General features: G+C 42.6%; 1 protein-coding gene across 1 annotated transcript in view; it reads right to left on the bottom strand.

Moving 5' to 3' along the window:
* GALR1 (galanin receptor 1) overlaps nucleotides 1-12,821 on the bottom strand; it is a 249,700-nt gene extending 236,879 nt beyond the window's left edge. Inside the window, exon 1 of the mRNA XM_069960133.1 lies at nucleotides 11,939-12,821. Within this exon, the coding sequence (XP_069816234.1) occupies nucleotides 11,939-12,613 (675 nt within the window). The 5' untranslated portion in view covers nucleotides 12,614-12,821. The remainder of the gene's footprint in view (nucleotides 1-11,938) is intronic.
* Nucleotides 12,822-22,207: the final 9,386 nt, after the last annotated feature.

Raw genomic sequence — 22,207 nt, 5'->3', positions numbered from 1 at the left:
GTACACACACTGACACACATACACAGCACTTACAGCTCCCAGGGTAGACACTAGAATGGAGTGTCCAGAAGGAGGTGAAAAGGACCTTGATGACTTCATGCCCATCCTTACACAGAGTTATTGAGGGCCTTTGGGTCATGTGATAAGGTCCTTCATCCCTTTCCTGCTGAGCGTACAGGACCTGGAAGGTCCTGCTCCTCTGTCCCTCTCCTGTAACTCAGTCCCTCTCCTGTCCCTCGGGCTGAAGAGCAAAGTGGCGGGTCCTTCTTCCTCTGTCAGTGGCATACCTAACATAAAGGCAGAGCAGGGCTTTCTGGGGCCCACTTCTTGCAAGGGCCCCATAGCAGTCGCCTTCCCTGCCTTCATGGTAGCTACACCACTGACGCTGCGCCTCCAGGAGGTAACACTGCTATATGCTGTGCCTCCAGGATGTAAAACTGCTACACGCTGCGCCTCCAGGATGTAATACTGCTACACGCTGCGCCTCCAAGATGTAATACTGCTACATGCTGCGCCTCCAGGATGTAATACTGCTACATGCTGCGCCTCCAGGATGTAATACTGCTACATGCTGCGCCTCCAAGATGTAATACTGCTACACGCTGCGCCTCCAGGATGTAATACTGCTACATGCTGCGCCTCCAGGATGTAATACTGCTACATGCTGCACCTCCAGGATGTAATACTGCTACACGCTGCACCTCCAGGATGTAATACTGCTACATGCTGCGCCTCCAGGATGTAATACTGCTACACACTGCACCTCCAGGATGTAATACTGCTACACGCTGCACCTCCAGGATGTAATACTGCTACATGCTGCGCCTCCAGGATGTAATACTGCTACATGCTGCGCCTCCAGGATGTAATACTGCTACACACTGCGCCTCCAGGATGTAATACTGCTACACGCTGCGCCTCCAGGATGTAATACGGCTACACGCTGCGCCTCCAGGATGTAATACGGCTACACGCTGCGCCTCCAGGATGTAATACTGCTACACGCTGCACCTCCAGGATGTAATACGGCTACACGCTGCGCCTCCAGGATGTAATACGGCTACACGCTGCGCCTCAAGGATGTAATACTGCTACACGCTGCACCTCCAGGATGTAATACGGCTACACGCTGCGCCTCCAGGATGTAATACTGCTACACACTGCACCTCCAGGATGTAATACGGCTACACGCTGCGCCTCCAGGATGTAATACGGCTACACGCTGCGCCTCCAGGATGTAATACGGCTACACGCTGCGCCTCCAGGATGTAATACTGCTACACGCTGCACCTCCAGGATGTAATACGGCTACACGCTGCGCCTCCAGGATGTAATACGGCTACACGCTGCGCCTCAAGGATGTAATACTGCTACACGCTGCACCTCCAGGATGTAATACGGCTACACGCTGCGCCTCCAGGATGTAATACTGCTACACACTGCACCTCCAGGATGTAATACGGCTACACGCTGCGCCTCCAGGATGTAATACTGCTACACACTGCACCTCCAGGATGTAATACGGCTACACGCTGCGCCTCCAGGATGTAATACTGCTACATGCTGCGCCTCCAGGATGTAATACTGCTACATGCTGCGCCTCCAGGATGTAATACTGCTACACACTGCGCCTCCAGGATGTAATACTGCTACACGCTGCGCCTCCAGGATGTAATACGGCTACACGCTGCGCCTCCAGGATGTAATACGGCTACACGCTGCGCCTCCAGGATGTAATACTGCTACACGCTGCGCCTCCAGGATGTAATACGGCTACACGCTGCGCCTCCAGGATGTAATACGGCTACACGCTGCGCCTCCAGGATGTAATACTGCTACACGCTGCACCTCCAGGATGTAATACGGCTACACGCTGCGCCTCCAGGATGTAATACTGCTACACACTGCACCTCCAGGATGTAATACGGCTACACGCTGCGCCTCCAGGATGTAATACGGCTACACGCTGCGCCTCCAGGATGTAATACGGCTACACGCTGCGCCTCCAGGATGTAATACTGCTACACGCTGCACCTCCAGGATGTAATACGGCTACACGCTGCGCCTCCAGGATGTAATACTGCTACACGCTGCACCTCCAGGATGTAATACGGCTACACGCTGCGCCTCCAGGATGTAATACTGCTACACACTGCACCTCCAGGATGTAATACGGCTACACGCTGCGCCTCCAGGATGTAATACTGCTACACACTGCACCTCCAGGATGTAATACGGCTACACGCTGCGCCTCCAGGATGTAATACTGCCAGTGACACTGGTGGCACACTGTGCCATTAGGACATAATATTGCTGCACAATGTGCCCCATGACATATAATAGCCTCAGCCTGTGCTACCAGAATATAATAGTTCTGTGCATAGATATGGTATGCCCTGTAAAGACTATACAGGCTTGATAGATCCCATCATACCCCCTCCCCCCCCATGCTATATAGCACAAGTCATGTCCTCCTCAGTAAATATTCTGGTGCAGTGCTGCAGTTACTGTCCACCCTTTCCAACCTCTGGTAAGTCCCAGTCTGATGTCTGCTGACCTGCATCTGTGTCCTCTGTACTGAGGTTCTCTCTGCTTCCTGGTGGCTGTAGAAGACATTTCACCCACCAGGACAGTCACCTACTGGGAGATAGAAGGTTTGTGGGAACAGGAACAGGCTTGAAGGAGTATGCCAGAGGGCAATACAGTGGCCATGGCTTCCCTGCTGAGTATCACTGTACGCTCTTTGTGAGTGATGGAAGGTAACAACCACATAAAAATACACATAAAATAAACTAATTTTACATTCATTACCGAGTCGTTTCTTCTATTGGGTATACTTAAAGGGATTGTCTCATCATAATCTTGCTGAGGGAAGCTTTTACCAGTCAGGCCTTTTTGTGTGCTGAATAAGAGATAAGCATACTCAAGTGTGCTCATCTCTGGTACTGACTTGTAGTATTACATGACAGCCATTCAGATGAAAGGCTGTTCATATAATATAAGGGAAGCTAAAGCCCACCAGAAGGGAGAATAACATATAGTGTATACATTTATACTATTGAAGGATTTGTTTACTTGCTCTATGAGCACATATTAACCCCTTAAGGACAGAGCCTGAAATGGCCTTAAGGACAGAGACAAATTTTATGAATATGACCAGTGTTGCTTTATCCATTAATAACTTCGGGATGCTTTTACCTATCCAGCCGATTCTAAGATTGTTTTCTCGAGACATATTGTACTTTACATTTCTGGTAAAATGGAGTCGATACTCATAACGAATCTTTATGAAAGACACCAAAATAAAGTGAAAAATTATAAATAAAATGCATTTTACCAGCTTTGAAACCTTTCTGCTTATACAGAAAATGGTTATGCCACATAAATTATATATTAAATAGCATTAGCAACATGTCTACTTTATGTTGGCGGCATTTCTTAAACTATATTTCATTTTTTTTAGACAATAGAAAGTTTAAAATATAGATATTTTTAGGGACCTGTTCAGGTGGGGGCTCGGTTCACACATTGTAAGAGTGCGGCTGTATTTGCGGCTGTAATTGTGCGGCGGTATTTTTGGTGGTTCGTGTGTATGCTTGGAAGTATAGGATATGCGGCTGCACAGTGCACACTATCTCTGAATCTACGGCCCTATCGTAAACGGACCCGTAAAAAATGAACAAGACCATTGTTTGCGGCTGAACATGCGGCCGAGGATTGACAGGCGGTCCGTTCGGAGTACTTCAAAAATAGCCGGCAATGATGCCGAATGCCGATGCCTCTAATAGTTAATATATTAAAGGGGTTGTCCGGCGATAAAAAATTATTCACAGAATAACACACATTACAAAGTTATACAACTTTGTAATGTATGTTATGTCTGTGAATGGCCCCCTTCCCCGTGTCCCACGACCCCCACCCGTGTACCCGGAAGTGTGGTGCGCTATACATTACCTGTCACGTGCCGACCACGGTCTCCGATCCTCAGCAGTGACGTCTTCTTCGGGAGGCCAGCGGATCTTCCCGAGTGCCGGCCGCCCTCTGCAGCGTCATCCGAAGCTCAGCCGCGATTGGCTGAGCATAACTGTGCTCAGCCAATCGCGGCTGAGCAGCTGATGACGTGGCCGCGTCATCAGCCGCGATTGGACGACACGATATGCGGTGAGTATAATGCACCACACTTCCGGGTCTAGCGTGGGTGGGGGGAAACACGGGGAAGGGGGCCATTCACAGACATAACATACATTACAAAGTTGTATAACTTTGTAATGTGTGTTATTCTGTGAATAATTTTTTATCGCCGGACAACCCCTTTAAATTAATCAAACACATTTTCTTTGTAATCAAGACACTTTCGTTGATCAATAATTTATTTCTAACGAATCCATCATTTTGCAATTAAATATACTGTTAAAAAAAATAGATATATAAATAAATGTATATTTATCTATATATTTATTTTTTGACAGTATATTGAATTGCACAATGATGGATTCGTTAGAATTAAATTATTGACCAACGAAACTGAATTTATTTAAACGAAAATGTGTTTTCTTAATTAAATATTAATTAGTACAGGAAGCTCTATAAGCCGTTAATTCATATGCCGGCAATAGAGCATTCTGTACTAATCATCACTTTACTTTAATAAAACATCAAATGTTTCTTCTAATTATGTTGTGACAATAGCATTATTAGAAGAAACATTTAGAATTATATGTGCGCTCAGCTGATTGGCTGTTCGGCTGAGCGCACATATAATGAGCCGGTCCGCAGTACAGTGACTTCATTGTGCTGCGGACCAGCGAAGAGGACACATCGGGGTGAGTATAGAGCTCTCCCCACCCCCTCCCCAGCACTGCACCCCTCCCAGCAAGGAAGGGGGGTCACTTAACCCCTTCCTTGCTGGGATGGGTGCAGTCTGACATCAGTCTGGCCCCCAAGGGGTTAAGGGGGATGCAATACATCCTCCCTTAACCCCTTGGGGGCCAGACTGTAAGCAGCGATCTGTAAAGATGCTGCATACTGTAAGGAGCACAACACCGCTCACAATGATGGGTGTTGTGCTCCTGTTTGTGTGTTTTTTGTGTGTTTCTCCCTTTTTGTTTTTCAGATATCGGTATCCTGGGGATTACATCGGATTCCATGGACTACGTCGATGACCAGCGGTTGTTCTTTGAATTTTTTTTAATAAAATGGTCAATGAGGGGTGTGGGGGTGTTTTTATTTGAATAAAAAAATTTGTAAACTTGTGTCTTGTCTTTATTTCTTTACTTTATAGACTTAGTAGTGGAAGCCGTCTAATAGACGGAATCCATTACTAAGTTGGGGCCTAGTGTTAGCTGGTATAAAATGGCTAACACTAACCCCCTATTATTACCCCAGTACCCAATGCCACCAGGGGTACTGGGAAGAGCCGGGTGCCAGTGGTCCCGGAGCGTCAATATTGGCGCTCCTGGAGAGGGCGGCAGCAGGCTGGTAAGATTTAGGCTGGGGAGGGCCTAAACCAATGGCTCTTCCCACCCTGGTGTTACCAGGCTGCTGTCGTTTGGTTTTTAACCCGGCTGGTTATAAAAATACGGGGGACCCTATGCGGTTTTTTTTAATTATTTATTTATTTAAAAAGAAAAACGCATAGGGTCCCCCCTATTTTTATAACCAGCCGGGTTAAAAACCAAACGACAGCAGCCTGGTAACACCAGGGTGGGAAGAGCCATTGTTTTAGGCCCTCCCCAGCCTAAATCTTACCAGCCTGCTGCCGCCCTCTCCAGGAGAGCCAATTTTGACGCTCCGGGACCACTGGCACCCGGCTCTTCCCAGTACCCCTGGTGGCATTGGGTACTGGGGTAATAATAGGGGGTTAGTGTTAGCCATTTTATACCGGCTAACACTAGGCCCCAACTTAGTAATGGATTCCGTCTATTAGACGGCTTCCACTACTAAGTCTATAAAGTAAAGAAATAAAGACAAGACACAAGTTTACTAATTTTTTTATTCAAATAAAAACACCCCCACACCCCTCATTGACCATTTTATAAAAAAAAATTCAAAGAACAACCGCTGGTCATCGACGTAGTCCATGGAATCCGACGTAATCCCCAGGATACCGATATCTGAAAAACAAAAAGGGAGAAACACACAAAAAACACACAAACAGGAGCACAACACCCATCATTGTGAGCGGTGTTGTGCTCCTTACAGTATGCAGCATCTTTACAGATCGCTGCTTACAGTCTGGCCCCCAAGGGGTTAAGGGAGGATGTATCGCATCCCCCTTAACCCCCACGGGGCCAGACTGATGTCAGACTGCACCCATCCCAGCAAGGAAGGGGTTAAGTGACCCCCCTTCCTTGCTGGGAGGGGTGCAGTGCTGGGGAGGGGGTGGGGAGAGCTCTATACTCACCCCGATGTGTCCTCTTCGCTGGTCCGCAGCACAATGAAGTCACTGTGCTGCGGATCGGCTCATTATATGTGCGCTCAGCCGAACAGCCAATCAGCTGAGCGCACATATAATTCTAAATGTTTCTTCTAATAATGCTATTGTCATAACATAATTAGAAGAAACATTTGATGTTTTAATTAAAGTTAAGTGATGATTAGTACAGAATGCTCTATTGCCGGCATATGAATTAACGGCTTATAGAGCTTCCTGTACTAATTAATATTTAATTAAGAAAACACATTTTCGTTTAAATAAATACAGTTTCTTTGTTCAATAATTTAATTCTAACGAATCCATCATTGTGCAATTAAATATACTGTCAAAAAATAAATATATATATAAATATACATTTATTTATATATATATATTTATTTTAACAGTATATTTAATTGCAAAATGATGGAATCGTTTACATTTAATTATTGAACAATAAAAGGCACTTTATTACAAAGAAAATGTGTTTTATTAATTCAATATATTAACCATGAGAGACATCGGCTATAGTGCAGAGGATCGCAAACCCCGGTAATAGCGATTCATGTAAACTGTGTTCCCTGCTTTCCCAGATGCATCCAGAGGTGTTTGCATCACTTTCTTAACATTTTATTTGTTATTTTTAGTTGAACCAGATTTCCAAGTAAATGACCGTATGTTTTGAGCCGCATGTCTATTTTTTCCCACGGCAGTAGTTTCACCCGCACATTTACAGCCGCATAAAAAATACAGCCGCACAGTTACAGCGTGTGAACCCAGCTAAAGTGTATTTCAGGGGACTGTATGTTAGAAAGCCCCACAAAGCACCCCATTTCAGAAACTGCACCCCCCAACTCTGCAAAAGCACATCCAGAAAGTTTTTTTAACCCTTTAGGGGAGTCACAGAAATAAAAGCTAAGTGTGTAAGAAATTTGAAAATTTTTATTTTCTGTGCAGATATTTTATTGTAATCCAATATCTTTCATAATGATAAACCTATTAGCAGAGAAATGCACCCCCATATTGATTGCCCCGTTTCTGCAGTTTATAGAAATACCCCATATGTGGCCCTATTGCGCTATTTGACGCAACCACAAGCCTCAGATATAAGGGAGCACCTAGTGAATTTCAACGCCTCCGTTATATTTGGTCATTTTTGACAGTATCACTTCAGGTTGGCAGAGGTTCTGGGGTGCCAAAACCTAAAAAACACCCCTAAAAGGGACACCATTTAGAAAACTGCACCCCTCAAGGAATGTAACAAGGGGTGCGGTGAGCATCTGCACCCCACAGGTGCTTCACAGATTTTCAGAACAATGTGGTGTAAAAAAGGAAAAAATCTATTTTTTACACTAAAATGTTGTTCTAGCCTTCATTTTTCATTTTTTCAAGGGAATAAAAGAAAAAAAAAACACCAAACGTGTAGCGCAGTTTCTCCCGAGTACGGAAATACCCCACATGTGGACATAAAGTGCCATAAGTGGACATGTGGACATAAAGTGCCAAAGTGACATAAAGTGTATTGATCAGCATATAGCAGCGATCGTCGGCACGGGAGGGGTTAATCACCCCCCGTGCCGACGAGCAGAGATGGCCTGCTATACATTATAGCAGGCCATCTTCCCCTACCGCTGTGTGTGGACACACAGCGATCGGGGAAACATCGGGCGTAAGTATACGCCCATTTGCATTAAAGCCCACCCTGCGGGGGCGTATACTTACGCCCGATGTCGTTAAGGGGTTAAGTAAAATGATAAACAAATAAAAGTCATTGTAAGGTTCTATTCACACCTTGCAATCATATGTGTTCTTACATAAAGCTTTGACATTTATGTATAGATGTATGTATGGTATAAGCTTGAAAATCTTGTTACATATATTGCATCTTGTTTCATTTATTTACTTTTTAAATAAAATCTCTTATTGTGTTTTTATCAATACTTACTACTACAGGGAGGGAACTACTTATAGGGGGATATCTACATGAAGAGGATTGCCTGAAGAAGAGGGGAGATTGCCTACAGGAGGCATCACTTAAAGGGGGATTTCCTACGGGGAGGGGGGCATTGCTTATGGGGGGGGGTCCTTGCCTATTGGGTGGGGAATATCACCTACAGTATAGGGAGAATACCTTTGGTAGGGGAATAGAACGCTTTCAGTGGTCATCACTTACAGGGGGAGCCATAAATGAAGATTGCCTACAGGAAGGGGGGGTCACTGCCTACAGTGAGATGGGTCACTGTCTGAGAATGCTGTGTGTGGGGGAGGGTATTACCGACAAGGAAGGGGGATTGCTTCAGAGGAATTGCTTACAGTGGGGTGTTAGTACAGGGAGATTATTTACACGGGTGATACAATTTACTGGGGGACTAACTACCAGGGGGAAGAACTACAGGGGGATTACTACCTACTCAGGGTGGCGTTGGAAGTGTTACCTATCTAAATGCACAGAGGGGACCTAATCACTATTTGGCAGCACAGAAGGGCCAACTACTATATGGGGGCATAAAGAGGCTCAACTACAATGTGGGGAAACAGAGGAACCCAACTACTATATGGATGCACAGAGGGAGCCTATACTATCCTGGTGCTTAAAGGGGACCTATACTATATGGTAACACGAAGAAGAACTATACTATACAGAGACACAGAGTTTATCTTTATTATATAGGGCACAGAGTCTGACTACTATTTGGAGTACATTAACTTTATTAACTTATAAGGTCTGCAGAACCTGTATATAGCTGTATCTACCTCTATATGGTCTCTGCTTAGGGAGAATATTGGCCTTTATATAGTGAATTTTGTTCAGTGACAGTATAGGGGTATTATGTTACTGTATGGTGAGGGTAGTGCTCATGGTGTGACAGTATTATTTGTGTTTATAAAGTGGATTTTATTCAGTATCATTATAGTGATATTAGTCATTGTGTGGTGGTAATGGTATTGGTAATGGTGTGGTATTACTGGTATTATTGCTTTTTAGTCCCAGTCCAGCCCTGATCATGGGCAATTTTAATATGGTAACTATAAACTGATATTGACTCTATTATCCCTGTGTACTAAAATCCCTTGTTCCAACCTATAAGAAGAAAACAGTGGGACGACTGTCCAGAATTTCTAGGTGGCGGGAAAAGGCTTGGATCAATAGCACGCTAGTATCATCGATCTGTGACATGCTGACAACTTAACATTCCGGTACAATAACACACTGACAGTTCCCGCTTCCCCACTTCACAAATGATTGAACACTGCTGATTTATATTGTACATACAGTCTTTTAAGGTACTACATTACTGCATATTGGACACAACATGGGGGTGAGATATTAAGAAGTGCTTTGGAATAGTCATTATTTTGGCTACAAGAACCCATAGAGAGATTAGTATTTCACTACTGATGATTATTGTTCATATAGGGGAGGGTGGAGTGTGTTTCAAGTAAGATGAATACTTTAAATATTATTCATGAAACTCTACTAAATGGTAGTGCAAATGTTCTATTGGTACAATATACTGTGCAAAGGATACTATGTATTTACAGAGCTATTTCAGCTGACGTACAAAAGGCAACACCTGCTTGAAGTAATCAGAACTATGCAACCTATCCAGACAGTAGTAAACAGTAGTACTTGAGTATAAGACTCATGATACACTGTTTTATTGATCCTATGCTCTTCAAACTTTCAAAAGTCCAAACAAGTGTCCTTTTGGTCCCTCTCAGTAGTATACATCAGGGTTACCATTGTTTTTGCTATGGTATAACAGATGCCGCTAAGTAAGAAGAAGAGGAGGAGAATACAGTGGTGACTACCATACATCTCCTGTGTCTTCATCAGTCACCAATGCCATCCATCGTATTAACTATCATAACAATCATAACCGGTATAAACTGTACCTTCATCTTTATTCATAGCCAGCCTCATATTTATCATATTTAATCACTACTTCCATTTGAGATTCATAAATCTTTTCATCTTCTCTCTCTTGGAGGTGTTGATCTTCTGTTAGACGGCAATTTTAAGACTCTGGTTTAGTTTTGGAAAATGATATACTGTACATGTAATATGTCACAGTGACACCTGTTATCTTCTAGGGATAAATGCTAAGCTTATAAGCATTTCTGTTTAGACTTCACACAAAAATGAACAGATGCTTACTGTACTGTGAGTTTTTTCAAGAGAAAAGAAAATTCTTTTAAACTCTTTGTTAGAAAAACCCTTAATATTAAGATAGAACCCTAGCAAGTAGCTAATGTTAAGTTCCACCATTGGGAAAATGTAGCTGTACAATCTTCTCATTGAAACCAATGGTATGTCTATTTAATCCACTGACTCCAGAGTGAGAGACCACCTATGTAGCTGCAGTCTACTCTCTACAGATGAGGGTCACTGAGGGAAACACCTCTCTAATAACTTAGAAATCCTTGGATAACCTCTCTATAATTTCCATAAAACAGCACATTTAAATAATCAGAATTACCAAAGTTCAGATCAACCCTGTATAACTAAAAGCTTAACTCTAATATTACTAGCCATATAAATATCTGACACACTGTTAAACTCTAGTCTGAGGGAGTGCTGATTTCAGGTCATTGACTATTCACATACAAGTATCCATGGATATCAACATTGATCCCTATGGATGTATTCCACATCCATGAACATGATGCAAAGATACAGTGTTTGCATCCTTGTCACCGAAAGTCAAAAATTATCATTTCGCGAACACGTTTTAATAGTGACTATATAGTAAACACAATATTGCAGAATAGAATGTGAGATATTGCAGAGATAAGGCTGTCATGTTAAAAAGCACATGGTCATGTTAAATGTTACACAGAATTATAAATTATTAAAATACACATGAAAACTCATTTTCATTCTAAACAACGTCTTGATTTTTTAGGCGACATATAAAGTTTCCTATTCATGTGTTCTTGTGAGCACAAGCTAAGGTCACACATCTACAATCTCTCTTATTTTACAATTATTATAGTACAATAGATCTATCCTGGCTGTCAACAAGTTATGGAGAAAAGGCAGTAAGCAGAGATAAGACACTGGGGACCTGTCAGGAGTGTTCAATGCCTCCAAAGATAATTGATTCAAACCACTGACCATGTTCACTAATATCCTTAGTCGTATAAAGAACCAACAAGTGTAATGACAGTGCTATTGTGCACGTACAAGTGTCTAATAGGATTGTATTCTAATTTAGAAAGTAATTACAATAGCTAGAATTAGTCAACTAAGGAAAGGTAAGTGCTATTAAGGATTCATAACATAGGCACCATCATGAAAGGACCCACTCTCACTATATATATATATATATATATATATATATATATATATACACTCATATATTTGTTTGTAAAAGGTGGATTAGTGCAGGTAGCCTGGACACCTGCCATCTCATCAGCATTGTCCTGTATGAACCTGTATCCAGCTTTTTGTAATTAATACTTTGCTAGACGTGTTTAAGAGACATGATATGCAAACACATAACTATTTCATGGAATTACCTTGGCATAGCAGAAAGAAATGAGAAGCAGGGGGAGCAGGTACCCAAAAACAAAGGTGCAAACAACATATATCCTCTTGTGCTTCAGATTTGGCCAGAATTCCCAACAGAAGGTCTGGTTGTTGCTCCTGTGGATGAGGCGTTGGTTATAGGCAACTGGACAAGCCATTGCAATGGATAGAATCCAGATGAGGATGACTCCAAGCAGGGCATTCCTTGAAACACGAATGGAAGAAGACCTTCTAGAGTGCACTATAGCTACATAGCGATCAACTGACATAGCTGACAAGGTGAAGATGCTCACCAGCATGGATACAGTGAAGAAGTAGTGGATAAACTTGCAGATGAATGCTCCAAGCACCCATGTTGGTAGGACATAGACAGTGGACTGAAAAGGGATGCAGAACAGAAGGTAAGCAAGGTCAGCAATGCTCAAGTTCAGTATGAAGATGTTGGTGGTACTACGAGGCTTGCCAGGCTTGTTCCTTGCCAATACTGTGATAACCAATGAGTTGCCCAAGACCCCCAGTGCAAATATAATGCCAAACACCACCAGAGTAATAACATTGTCTATGCCAATACCCAAGAGTGGCTTTACAGATGGCTGTTCATCAGATCCATTTGGTTCCAGGGTGAACCCCTCACTCTTGTTCCCCAGCTCTGTAATCTGTTCCATGTCTTCAGCCAGTGAGCTACTGTTCAGCACTCTCTGCTAGCTCACTCTGTGCTTACTTTTTCCCAACAGAGCTCTCACTATATAATAGAGAGCAAGTGATGAAGAAGTGCAGGTGATCACAATATAAGTAGCTGTAGTGAGTTCAGGCAGTGTAAGCAAGCAGGACAGCAAGCAGAGTGCAGACAGCAGTTCCCTCTGTGCTTTCTGTTGTGTGACTGCTCCTCTCTGCCTGGAGTCCTCACCTCCTCCCTCATGTTCTATCAGCTGACGATGCTGAGGCTGCTGCCTTCCTATTTGCTCAGTTTCTTATTCTGGGCTGAAGTTGATTTCTAATTCACAAGTTTCTTCTTCACTAGATTGTATTGTTATTGTTGATGCTTAGTTATGATGAAGCCATTATAATAATAAATTACATTAAGTGCACAGATGAGAAGGAAGAAGGAAGCAGCCTGGAATCAGAGACAAGTCATACAAACATCAGAATGTGTGAGTGTGAGAGTGGGGGTAAGAACCTTTGAGATGCTGATTCCACATTGCAGGTGCATAAAAACAAATATACAGCATAAAATTCACCGAAATGCATGAAATCCAACAGGTGTTTTAAAGGGTTAAGTAAGTGTAGCCTATTGTTGTCATGCAGCCAATACACAGATAGGAATGCCTCGGCATTTACGTCATGGTGATCCAAAATGTTTCTGGGCTTGGGTATTGGCATCCAAAGAGGTAAATATCCTGTTACATTCTTTAATAAATAATGTGTGTTTTCAGGGTTAAAGGGGAACTATCAGCAAGTTAGACGAATCTACACTGTTGATAGATCCTTATAGCGCCCAGAACGCTGAGGAGTAACTTCTTTCTTAGGAGCACTACCGCATCATCCAGCCCACCCGCTCCATTGATTATCATTAGAAGAATATTCTTACAACGGGTGACTGACGCCGAGGAGGAAGGTAACACACACACACCTTCCACCTCCGCATCCCTGCAGCTATAAGGGGCTATCAGCAGGTTAGATTTGTCTAACCTGCTGATAGTTCCCCTTTAAATAGGGTTAAATGGCAGTGGACTGCTGATAACAGGCTGCTAATACATACTGGGATTCCTTGCCACAACATTATTCCAATACAAGTTGGCTCAGATTAGTTCTGGGCAGAAAAAATGGCAACAAAGTGGGCAGTCAGCCATGATTTACAGATTTGAATAAGTAACAGGTGTTTTGAAAGGGATTAAAGACTATGGGCTGTTGATCACAAACTGACAACACACAGATAAGGATGCACAGAATTAAAATCATTAGGTTAGTCTACACGGTTTTGCATAAATATTGGCAGAAAAGCCAGCAGAGGGTCACTATATACAGTATGTTACTGAAATAAGTAAAGGGTCTGGACCAAGAGAATCTCTATAGGAAGAATATAAAATGACTTAACAGATGAGTGTGTCCTAAAACATATTACAATGAGAGACCTCTTACTAATCAGAAAAAATATACGCCAGGTAAAAACATGTACAGTGGTACCTTGGTTTAAGAGTAACTTGGTTTAAGAGCGTTTTGGTTTAAGAGCTCACAGTTTTTCAAAATTGTGACTTGGTTTAAGAGCATTGCTTTGGTTTAAGAGCTCCCTGTACTGGTTGGGAGCGCGAGTGGACGAGTGGCATGGCCTGCATAGCGGGGTCTACAGCCCTGTACTCTGACCCAAGAAGTCTCCCTCACCTTCCAAATCATAGCAGATCCACTTCAGGCTGGGGCTTGCATCAGGGGACAGGACTATGGGGGTAATCTCTGCATAGCTGTAACCCCTCTCTTCCCAGACAGAGAGCACTGCTATACTGTGCCCATATCTGCCCTGCTCATTCCTTCATACTCCCTGCAGCCTCTGTCAGCCCTGGTGTTTTCCATCTTCTCCATTACTGTACAGTAACTTATAATATCACATATTCTGCTGTTTCTGAATGTTTGTTTCATTAGTTTTACATGTTATTCAGAATAATAAATCATTATTTTGGGGTGTGGAACCAATTGTCTGCATTTCTATGAATTCTTATGGGAAAATTTGCTTTGGTTTAAGAGTGGATTTGGATTACAAGCACAGTCCCGGAACGAATTATGCTCGTAATCCAAGGCACCACTGTATTTTTTTTTTCTTTTTCGTGCTGAACATGCTTTATTCACATACTTGATATGTTATTGTGAAATTATTACCTGTCAAAAGAAAATTGATGATAAAAAATCATGAAAATGCCCTCCAGACTGTTTTACTACATGTATGCTGTGTGTACTGTATATGTGAAAAATAGTCAATGCAGGCATCCTTGTTATTGCATTAACTCTCCTTCAATTAAAGTGTGTTATGGACCTTCCTCTGCTTTAAAACACCGCTATTTCTTTATGTATCTACTTAGAGGAGGCAGCAGATTATTACTATTGTTTGACGATTGTCTGATATGCTAACTGCATTGTGCAAGGTGTATTCTTTTTGTTTCATATATTATCTTGGTGCATGTTGGTTAGTTAAAGGAGTACTCCGGTCCCCTCCTCCCCCCCCCAAAAAAAAAAAAAACAGACACACACAGAATGTATACTTACCATCCCCCTGGTGACGATCGCCGTTTATATCTCCCGCTGGCCGCGTCCCTGTCATCTTTGGCCACCGTCCTCATTTCCGGGTTGCGGAGCAGTGATTGGGAGAGAAAAGGCTGCTGGTGTGCATGTGCACCGGCAGCCTTTTCATTGGCTGGAGAGCATCACATGGCTTCCAGCTTGCTCAGCCAATCAGGGCATGCTGCAAAAGACAGCGAAGAGGAAAAAAAATCCGACCCGCCCCCTGCTCTGACGACATTGACCTAAGATGGCGCCTGGGAGACCGTGATTTGGTATGTATACTTTAACTTCCGGGGGGAGGGGGGGATCGGAAGTGAGAAGGGGGGGGGGGGTAACGGGGCCAGACAGCTTATTAACACACATTACAAAGTTATAATTGTAACGTGTGTTAATTAAGCGTAAAAAGTTAATCATTGCACTGTTCCTTTAGGGTACAAACCCACACACCGTATATGCAGCTTATTTACTGCTGCGATACGCAGCAAATACGCAGCAAATACGCAACAAATACGCAGCAGATTAGATCTTAATAACTGAACACAGCATCAAATCTGCACCACCAAATCTGCTTCAAATTTGCTGCGTTTTTGCTGCGTATCTGCTGTGTATACGGTGTGTGGGTTTGTACCCTTAAGCTCTGCCTAGATGCAAATGTAAAGTTCATGATAAGCACAAGGCATCTTATGTGCGCCACACTTAGGCACTTCAGAGGAGAAAAAATGTGATGATTAAGGAATAGTGGATTCCACTCAATGATTGTTAAGTGTTAAAGCCTGGGCGCTATAGATAGGAAAAAAATATTTCTCTTATTGTATGGGGCCGACAGGAAAAATAGATGTGACCTTTTTAGCAGAATCCAATTCTAACCCAGAATAGTTAATGTTCTAATGATAAGTGCTAAAAACAATTACTTTTACATGTCACATTGAGTTGTTAGAAGTTACATTTTGGTGATTTCTACAATTATTTGACTGCAAAGTAATGAATAACCTTCCAACATTGGGGCATTGTGCCAACTTGTCCCTGGGTCAAAGAGTCTATGGTGATTCCTGTCAATCTTCACCAGCCTCACAGCTAGACACACTTGGCTTCCAGGGGCCAAAGTTGTGGCCTCAAGGACCTAGGAAGGAGCATAAATGTAGGTCAAAGGGTTATAACCTACACAAAGACCCACCAGGCAAGGACAAAGCCAGGTCAACAATAACAAAATCAGAGCCAGAATTTTAGAACTATGGCCAAAAGCCAGGAGGTAGCATCAAGGACAAAGTCTAATGCCAGAGGATATTCAGAGACCAAAGTCAGGTAGCCAGAAGGCAACATTTACTGTACTCCAGGAGCAAAAAATCAATCGGGTAACCAGGAAGTAAGGCAGGAGTGTCAGTGCATGGAGGATCCAAAGCTAGTGAGACACAGAACAATACGAAAGACAGATGAATCTGACCAGCAGACGCCTGTGTAAATCTAGCATGCCTCAGAAAGTATGGGATGCCAATATCAAAAGTGGTTCACCCAGTATACCAGCTCCCTGATAGGCTAACCGGCCAAACTGTAAGTAAGGCTGGTAGCTACCAAGTGATGCTCTTGGCACCACAGAAGCTTAGGAAACATGATTGCTGCTGCTAGGTTACAAATAGTGAATTGTTTATACCTGTGACGGCACATCATTGTATATCAAAGTGTGCAAACAAAACCTAAATACAGAGTAATTCATTTAAATGGTCCAAACAAATTAATTACTTATCTATTTGACTTGGTTTGATAATATTCTTGGTGTTGAGCTAAATGGAGAAATAATGACTACTACTAGGAGTCCAGTAGAAATAAAAAGAAGGTAAAACAATTAACAAGCTTTAAGGCTGCGGAAATGCATTTACCAATTGGGGGGGGGGGCATAAGTTATACTTACTGTCCAGGGCTCTTGGTGAAGCGTTTTTTCATCTGCAATCTGCCAAAACGCAGCTTAGGTGGGACACAGCTACAGCCACTGAATGTCTGAGTAGAATCTGCTGGAGTCTCTGCTCAGCCAATCAGTGCCTGTATCAGTGTCCCGCCAGTTGGGGGGGCCCAATCAAAAGTTTGATGAGTGGCCCAGACACTTCTAGTTATGCCCCTGCATAAAGGGCATTCGGTACTAAGCCAGGACTTAGTGTTAGCCCGTAAAATGGCCAACACTAATCCCCACATTATTACCTCAGTAGGTTTAGTGGACATGCTGAGCGACCAGTGGGTCACTCAAACCGCTCCCATCTGATCTTGTCCTGCAGCTGCAAATCACTTGGGGGCCCACCTGTTTTCTGGTCTAGTCAGAGGTCTGAATTTAAACCTTACCTTTCATTTCAAGTTAATTTTTAGGATAATCGGCTATATGCGTGTACACGAGGAGCAGTACTATATCTGGCCATCATATATACTGTATATTGTATATCTTGTATATCTCAGTTCTCACAGAGCTGTTGGGTCAAGTCTTATATCTATGGAATCTGCACACACAGAGGTGATCCTGCCTAAAAAGCAACAGCATAAAAGGCATCATAAAGCTGTAGTAGGCAATCTAACCTGGGCTGTATCACAGTTTTCTAGGCGGTCCTCAGGCTGTATCCACCCTCTCCACCGAGCGGGAACACAGCGGGAATCAGAAGCCGATAGTTCAGGTTCATATGAACCCAAACCTTGTCCCGTTCGCTCATCTCTAGTCTGGATCAGCTGATGTAGACTTCTGTGACTGACATATGGCAACCTCAAATTCACAGTATTTACAACATGTGTGTAAGTGGTTTGACGTTGTAACACACAATGAATTTTCTTTTTGTACTGTTATAAGCCATGGAGAAATCCTCACAACGTTGCATCAGTGAAAGTGCAAAGGTCACTGTTCCATAACTAAGAAGTCCATTCAGTCAGTGCTTGTATAATAGGTGATTACCAAAACGCTTAGTCAGCTGTTTTTTGTAAATTCAATTGATATATCTAAACAGAAGGCAACGTGTACTAAATGTATTTACACTGGTGGCACTTGGGTGTTCCCAGTGTATGCATCCAAAATAAAGGACTGCATAATGGTAGGTGTGCCATTGTGATTTCTTTCTAGGTTTGGAAGTAAATGTGTATTTGTCTTTCTATTTAAGTAAGTGTACATAATAATTCACAGGGTCATAACATAATATTAATGAGTTAGGAAAACACAGAAGATGCAGAACCACTGCCATAGCGCTAAATGAACTGACAGTGCAGCATATTATTTTCCCATCTATGTGTCCTCTTTTATAGTCATTTGTTGCATCTTCTAAATCAGTTGAACATTGCACTGAAAGTCTCTGAAGGGGTTGTTTGCACACAGTGTGCCCCTTCTTCACAGTGCTCCTATTAAAGGGAAACGCACCCTTATATAGTTTTGCATGCAGTTAAACTATCCATATCTTTATTGTAGTTGTCAAGGACAGCAACCACCAAATGCTTTTTAATTGCCATACTCACTGAAGTGTCATAGAGGCATGGCCAGGTCGCTAAAGTACACCGAAGTTACCTTGCCTATATGCCTATATTTCCATTTTAGAGTGGAAATAAAAAGCATTTTTGGGTGATTGCAGCCTCACACAACAACAGTAATGCACAGTTTCACAGCTAAGTAACACAGCTAATAGCTACAGTATGTAACAATGTTAGCAGACAGTTTATCTTAAAATATAACTAATTGCTATTTTAAATGGCTGGCAGTGGTTGGCAATCTATATGGACAGTATGAAATAGGCACATAGTCACAAGCACAAACTGGAAATACAGATTTAAATTCCCAACAAGCACAAACATACTCGGCATAGACATCATAGACTCGCCTACTTTCAAGTGGTGTCATCCGATTCTTGGATATAAAAAATTATTTGTAATACATTACAGGTACCAAACTTTGTATTTTATTCTAACATCCTTTCTCTATTTACATAGGTCAAGCCCCCAAAACCTCAAACCTACTGCTATCACAGAGGAGTGTGTGCTGTGCTGTGCTGTGATTGGCCAAAGAAGTAAAGGAAAGGAAGTCCATGTGTGAGTGCCGCTGGCAAACAGCCTATCTTTGTTCCTTCAACTATATACACTGAAAAATAGCTGTGCATCATGGAGAGGCTTAATAACAGCAGTGAGAGCTGAAGGGTTAATCTAACAAACCCCTGCATGTTTTCAGAAAAATCTTTTGAAATGAGAGGTAAACTTTAAATTACATCACCAGAAACTGGGAAACAAAAGACTGGTAAAAATGTCTACTTGAAGATTGGATAAGGACTTTCTTTTATAACTTTGATTAATTTAGTATGCTTCTCAGCATCTGCATACTGCATAAATCCTGTGCAATCTCCTTATCAACCACCAGTACATATTCTAGGATTGAATCAAAAACTAGTTCATCCTGGAACATCATGACCATTCTGTAAAACTTTCTGATAATTGGAGTGTATTGCCAAGATAGCAGATTGAGTACTGGTATGTATTAGAAAACAGCAGTCAGAAACACGGCACTGCGCCAAAACATCTGAGACCTAAGACTTTAATCTTTACCTTATTCCTAGATCTGCAGGTTAAAAGCAACATTAAGAATTTGATTTGGCAATTTAACAGAAGGAAGTGATTAAAACAGGGTTCACAGTACATCTGTCATTAAAAGTTTTGAGGCCAGTTTGGGGTTACTTTCTATAATTTGCCTACAGTACATTTATACTGAACTTTAGATGTGTTTTCTGACTGCTTAGGCTAGGTTCACACTGCGTTTTCAGCATCCGTTTAACGGATCCGTTTTTTTAACGTCCAGAAAAATAGGGTCAGCAACGTTTTTTGGTCCGTTTTGGTCCGCCCAAAAAAATGGATCCTTTTTTTATATTGGAAGTCAATGGAAAAACGGATGCACACAAATTAATCCGTTTTTTGCAATCCGTTTTTCATGCGTTTTTTGCAAAAAACGGATGCGTTAAACAGATGCTGAAAACTCAGTGTGAACCTAGCCTTATGTAGGCAGTAGCGGATTATAATAGGTCCTTTTTGGGCAGTAGCCCGGGGCCCTGAGCTCCTGGGGGGGGGGGGGGAGCGATGGCCACCTAAAAAGCCTTATACTTTCAGTGGTTTATTGTCTCCTGGCTACAGTTCTGCCATGATTTGCAAAAATCGCTGCTTTTTTTTACCAGTTTTGCACAAATTAAGGCATCATGAGATTATCTATCCTGTACTATGAACACCACGCTAGTGTTGCTATAGTTACAGTACAGTTGGGGGGCCCAAGCTTGGTCAACAGCCTGGGGCCTATGGTGTAGTTAATCCGCCCCTGTATGTAGGGGGTCTTCCCCCGTCCAGTCAACTTGAATGGGGAACATCTGCAGTACCAAACATAGCCTATAGAGAGGAATGTCCTTGTTCACTGGATCATCAGCACTGGTCCAACCCAGAGATGGGGGCTGTGACTCTGACTAGCAAAACACATAGGATTAGCAGGAGAACACCAGCTTTTTTACCTTCACATTCAGCACGTAATATAATATTTTTTTGGAGAACTGGAGGATAACTTTAACCCCTTCAAGACAGAACCCTTTGATGCACAAAAGTCTGAGTCAAATTAATGCAATGTTCCTCTCTGCCATAGTACTTTTATTTTTCCACCTACCATGATCTCTAGTTTTTATTAATATTATATTGGTGTAACAGAAAAATTTTGATTTCTTTTTATAAAATTTTTTGTGATATATAATTTAATAAAATCAGCAATCCTAGTGCATTTTTTTTCCCATTTACGCCGTTCACCGTGCGGGAACAATAATGTTATATTTTAATAGATCGGACAATTCTGCACCCTACGATATGTAATATGTTTATTTATTTATTATTTATTTTTATTTTTATAATGGGCCAATTTTATTGGGAGGGGGTTTATAAGGGTTTTTTTAATACTTGTATAAAACTTTTTTATTGCACTTCTTTTTTTTCACTTTTAACACAGTAAAACATGCAATCATTAGATTGTATTAATTGATCTATGCTATGCCATAGCATAGATCAGTGTTAACAGCAATCTATGTATGAAGCCTGCCTGAGAGCAGACTCTATACATGAATCGTTCATCCGACAGGACGGAGGTAAGGATCTTACCCCCGCCTGTCGGCACATGCGATCGGGACCCCCGAAGGTCCCGACGACTCAGTGACAGATGCTTGATCCGTCACTGAGCACCATAAACACCGTGATCGCTGTAGATCACAGCGTCTAAGAGGTTAATGAGAGTCGGCTGCGGGATTGCGGCTGACTCTCATTACCTGCGGCCCCGGACTTTGATGTGAGCGGGATCCAGGGGCGTAGCTAGGGGTTCAGCCTAGGGGGGGCGAGCAAGTCTGAGTGGGCCCCCAACCGATTATGTTACCCAAAGGGAACCTCACTTAACAACAATGCTTTCTAAATAATAAAGGGTATATTCTGCTCCATTACTCATAGTGAATTAAGATAAAGAGCAGTGTTAGAGGCTTCTACATTTACATATATAGACACATAAAATGAAAGAGGTTCTTCAGGATAAGAAAAACATGATTGCTCTCTTCTAGAAAAAAAAACACCACCCCTGTCTTTATCTTGTGTGTGTGTGTGGTATTGAAGCTCGGTTGCTTTCCACATGTTTCCACATGTCCAGCTCCCCGTTTCCACATGTCCAGCTCCCCGTTTCCACATGTCCAGCTCCCCCAGTTTTCCACATGTCCAGCTCCCCTAGTTTACACATGTCCAGCTCCCCCAGTTTACACATGTTCAACTCCCCCAGTTTCCACATGTCCAGCTCCCTCAGTTTCCACATGTCCAGCTCCCCCAGTTTTCCACATGTCCAGCTCCCCCTGTTTCCACATGTCCAGCTCCCCCTGTTTCCACATGTCCAGCTCCCCCTGTTTCCACATGTTCAGCTCCCCCCTTTTCCACATGTTCAGCACCCACCCTTCCACATGTCCAGCACCCCCCCTTTTCCACATGTCCAGCAC

This window comes from Dendropsophus ebraccatus, chromosome 2, assembly GCF_027789765.1.
Source record: "Dendropsophus ebraccatus isolate aDenEbr1 chromosome 2, aDenEbr1.pat, whole genome shotgun sequence".
Classification (NCBI taxonomy): domain Eukaryota; kingdom Metazoa; phylum Chordata; class Amphibia; order Anura; family Hylidae; genus Dendropsophus; species Dendropsophus ebraccatus.
Note: the sequence above shows the minus strand (reverse complement) of the source record. Positions and strands in the feature narration are given on the sequence as shown.